Here is a 4474-nt window from a genome sequence, read left to right on the forward strand (position 1 = left end):
GCATCATTAGTTCCTTCTATATAAGTAATTTGCTTAGGATAGCTACTTTCCATGTGGAAAGATTCGTACAAGGAAATTCTCCATTTCCTTTATTAGTCTCAATTAAAGTATCTATGATATGGTACGCTGTTTTTTTGGGATTTTTCCTAGTTCTCAAGTAAGGAATGTCGTTTTGTTTTCTATGTAAAACTTGGTTAGAAGTAGTCCGTGCCAACTAGTTAATAACATGCGAAGCTACGATATATTGACAGGATGAGCTAATTTTATGAGCAACTTCAAAGATCGAGATTGAAAGGAAGGACATTTACGTGCAACAGCTTCTTACCTAAGGGCCAGGTGATGGCAAGGAAACTTTGTAATATTGACTATGCCAAAGGTGAGAAATGAAAGGAAACCTGTAGAATGCAGATGACACTTTGGATTGAAAGCAACATTATGAAGTCGTGATTGTCAAGTTACGAACTCAGGGATCACCATTCTCACTTAAAGGTCAGTAATGGTGATAGCCAGTCTCACTGAGCTGTTAAAGACTCCAACGCAACATTTTTGTGTTAAGGAATATAAATTGTTCATCGTAGCTCAGCTATGGATGAACTTTGTACCGCACGGCCTGGTCAGATTCATGCAGAAATGGATCTACCTCGGCAGAGAATGCAACGTAGTTAACCATGCCATTGCGCAGGTCATCAAATTTCTGCACTAGCAGCGATGCTTCTTGGTCACTCAATCGAAGGCCTGCTTTGGAGCTGAGTGCCTGGCAGAACTGTTGCTTGGTGACATGGCCCACCGCTTTGCTGCTGTTGCGGTTGGAAGCCGCGTCATCAAAAAACCCGCGCAATGACACCCTCTTTCGTCTGCATTCTGCCTTTACTTTGCTCAGAACGTTCAGTGCCCATGCCTCCTTTTCTGGCCCCAAATCGATGATCCCTTGTTCAAATCTTTGTGGTGCCAATCCTTCAAGCTCAGGAACTGCTGGCGGCTGAAAACATGCAAAACGCCGATGAAGAACCATGCCGAATATGAGGCTTGCAGAAATTGGAGCAACATCGACACAGAGGCATTATCCAAGTTTGGAAAAGAAAAGTATATAGAAAGGCAACACAACATCATGCAGAACATGAAGCCTTAAGCGGAGAGATTGCAGTAGAAGTGAGACAGAAGCATTCAGTGATACATTTACCTCTCTCCAGGGTGTCTTCTCCAACTCTTTAAATGTGAACACACTATCAATTTCGTCACAAAATGCAGTCCAGCATACACGCATTTGAGGATCCTCCGGCACCCTATAATTGTCACACAGCGCTTTTACGTCTCTGGGCGTGAGACCCACATGAGAGTTGTCAAGTGCAGAAGAAAATTGCGTCTCAGTGATGAGGCGGCCTCTCAGTTTGTCGAAATCTCTCATGAATTCACGAGACCGAATTCTGTTCTTATACACCATCAGCTTCACCTTATTCTCCACCTCGTCAACCTCGAACCCATCTGCTGCAACCTATAAAGCAAAGATTGCGAATGCAACCAGGCATAAACACAAGGTAGTTATACCACTATAGTATAAGACAAGACGGATGAATGGACGAATTGTAGTTTCGGATGCAATTCAATGATAAGAATCACATCTACTAAATAACTATCGACTGCATTAAGGTGTTGCAGATTGAGACTGAGTGATCATCGTAGAAGAGGTGCATGCTTGACTACCATGAGTTGATCAATACGACTGAGGAACAGAACAGAGAAATAGTGAATGTTGATTTGAAGGCCAACTTCGACCCCTTTTGACAATGGCCATAATTCAATGCTAAAACTTATCAACATTTGAAAAAAAAAAACTTATCAACATGAAATAAATTGAGACGTAATGATAGAAGCACATTAGCAATTTAAAGCGCCATAGAGCTCACTCACTTTCCAATGCTTCATCATAAGACCTTCAAAGCGCTGGTCACACTTTATTTTAGCACCTGTAAGAGCGTAGTACTCTAGAAAATCATGTACCGTCACACGCTCCAAGTTCCCAAAAGAAGCAGCAAGAAAAGCCTCTGTAACCTCGTGAACAGTAAATCTCTCAAGCATGACAGCAGGATGGCATTTAGCATTGTAGACCTCTCGTATTCTATCATGTGTGACATAGCCATCGTGATGCTGTGCATAAGAAAATCAGAAAGATCAGTTTAGTCTACATTTTTTTCTTTGCCGCTCATAAAAAGACATAAGACCGCACTCAACTAACTTATCAATGCCGTAACTACTTTTTCTTTTGTCACCTAAGATTGAGAACACACTGTATTCCCAAGGAAATACTAGAGGAAAACAAGAAAACGTGGTATCTACCTTATCCAACTTTTTGAAAGCCCTTATCACTAGATTTTCTCGGAAATCATTTAGCTGCAAGGTTCATCAGATATCGTTGTCATGAAAGGCTCAGAAGTGTACATGACATAAATGGCATACATATCTCTTCTAAATATAATAGAAGAAAATTATATGAATTTACACGGTCCATGTTATCCCATTGAAGAATATATTTGCTAGCTAATTTTGAGCTATTATATCTACATCTTCCAACATCAAGCCTTGTACTCGTTTAACATATATCCAATGTTCACTCCTATTTCTTTCTATCGGATGTCTGATAAACCTAAATTTTCTATTATTTTGATGTGGACAGGCAGAAATGCAAATGAATGAAGTGGGACACTTTAGGCTTGAGTGAGAGAAACTGTGTGAACCTTTCCTCTCAAGCCCCAAAGAAAGTCCAGGAACCGAATGTCTTTCTTGCTGCAAGATTCATAGGTGTTCAATAGCTCAGCCAACTCCTGTAGTGATAGACGATAATTAACTCGTTACTAGATGGTCTCAATTATTGCTTTCTAGATGTAAGGCTTTGGACGAAGTAAATTATTCGTCCAGCGTGCTATGCAAAACCGTCCACCACTGGTGTGACGTGAATATGGGTTTGTTAACAGGATAGTCCATTAATTTTTAATGCTTAATCTCCATTTTTAACTCCTCCATGTTCAGGCTTTCAGTAAACAGTAATAGAAATCTTTTTACCTCGGGATTGATATTTAACGTCGCATTTGCAAGGAAATTCAAGAATTCGTCTTTTTTCAAATGCTTATCAGCATCTAAAATCTTCTTGGCCTTCGCAATTTGCTACAATAAACATCAGTTTTTGGATCAATTAGTTTCCTGAGCGAAGTCAAAGTTGAGGTTCTCTACTCTCAAAGCGGCGTAACGTACGCACTCTTGGAACATTACCAGCGGTTCAGACAATTTCTAAAATACACTCTGTTACCTCTATGCCTTTTGCACCCGCATTAAGCAGCTGGTCCCTCAAGCCTTCCAGCACAAAAATTAGCGGGAGAATCATTATAATCCTACATATATACGATCCGTATTACTCCGTGTTAGATTACAACGTAAGATTAATGATCTGTCTTTCTGGCCCACCGTGTGAAGGCAAGAAACGATAGCAAACGCGCCGATAGCAAATGGCGCACTTGTCATGCAGACGCGTTGGTTGGAAACGTCGATGCTTCAAATTCCTAGTCTAGCATGAATCCAAGGAAAAACATGCATCTACTCTTACTGTAAGATGCAGTAATACACAGATACGAAAACACACAGATTATAACGTATGTAAACCTTGAGTTGACACTATTTTGTATGAGATGTCTTGGAAGAGACAAGTTGACAATATTGTAAGTACCAGTCGCCGCGGCTTTAAGAAGGCACACTGCCCAGTAACCAGTTACCGAGTGCAAAATCTATCATACGGCTCGTGGAAAGAAACTCAAATCCAACGTCTAAATTACAGGTTGGACTCAAAATCTATCGTGCTAATAGGAAGACGGGGATTCGACCCACTGCAGTTTCCCAACATTATCAGATTCTCGGAGTGAAGAAAGTGCCACGATAGATCAGAACCACGAACGATGATGTCGAAGAATGAGTTGCATAATAGATTCTGGGACGGAAGACAAGCATGAGAATAATCGGGCCGACGTACTGGGAAGTGGGTAATTGTATGCAAGCGCTGCTGTCTGGCTGGCTGAGAAGAATAACTGCAAGTAACCGATTTCTAAGTGTCCATCCGGTGAGACTGCAGAGATCAAGATGGATGGACAGACGGAGTGCCAACCAAAGAAGCTTTACAAGAGAATGACGATCCAGATGGGAAAGGGTGCTCCTCCTCTTCCATTGTGTCATTTCTCAAGAAAATACATTTATTTTGGCCTTATTTGGGCCTGTACATAGCCCAAAATTCACACTTTTCTATACAAACATACTTACCAGCTAAGAGATCACAGATTTTTTCAAGGGAGGTCCTAATAATGGGCCCCTTGATACGATCGTTTAGAATGGGCCAAATGACTTCACATGATTTGACGAATTTCATAAAATGTAAAAAAATGGACTATCAAGTGAGATTTTGAAATTTGACGAATCAAGGGGTAGATTAGAAATC

At 40.8% G+C, this 4474-nt stretch overlaps 1 protein-coding gene across 1 annotated transcript; it reads right to left on the reverse strand.

Annotated features, from left to right (window-relative positions):
* Window positions 1-583: 583 nt before the first annotated feature.
* LOC147901389 (uncharacterized) lies at window positions 584-3376 on the reverse strand. The gene is made up of 7 exons (XM_087376481.1): window positions 3302-3376; window positions 3058-3159; window positions 2733-2819; window positions 2335-2388; window positions 1909-2145; window positions 1181-1492; window positions 584-979 (listed from the first exon to the last, which is right to left on the reverse strand). Exons 1-7 carry the CDS (start codon window positions 3374-3376, stop codon window positions 584-586), a joined length of 1263 nt encoding a protein of 420 aa, XP_087232607.1.
* Window positions 3377-4474: the final 1098 nt, after the last annotated feature.

This window comes from Dipteris shenzhenensis, chromosome 6, assembly GCF_047967505.1.
Source record: "Dipteris shenzhenensis isolate YYH24624 ecotype China chromosome 6, Dip_SZ_1.0, whole genome shotgun sequence".
In the NCBI taxonomy this organism is placed as follows: Eukaryota; Viridiplantae; Streptophyta; class Polypodiopsida; order Gleicheniales; family Dipteridaceae; genus Dipteris; species Dipteris shenzhenensis.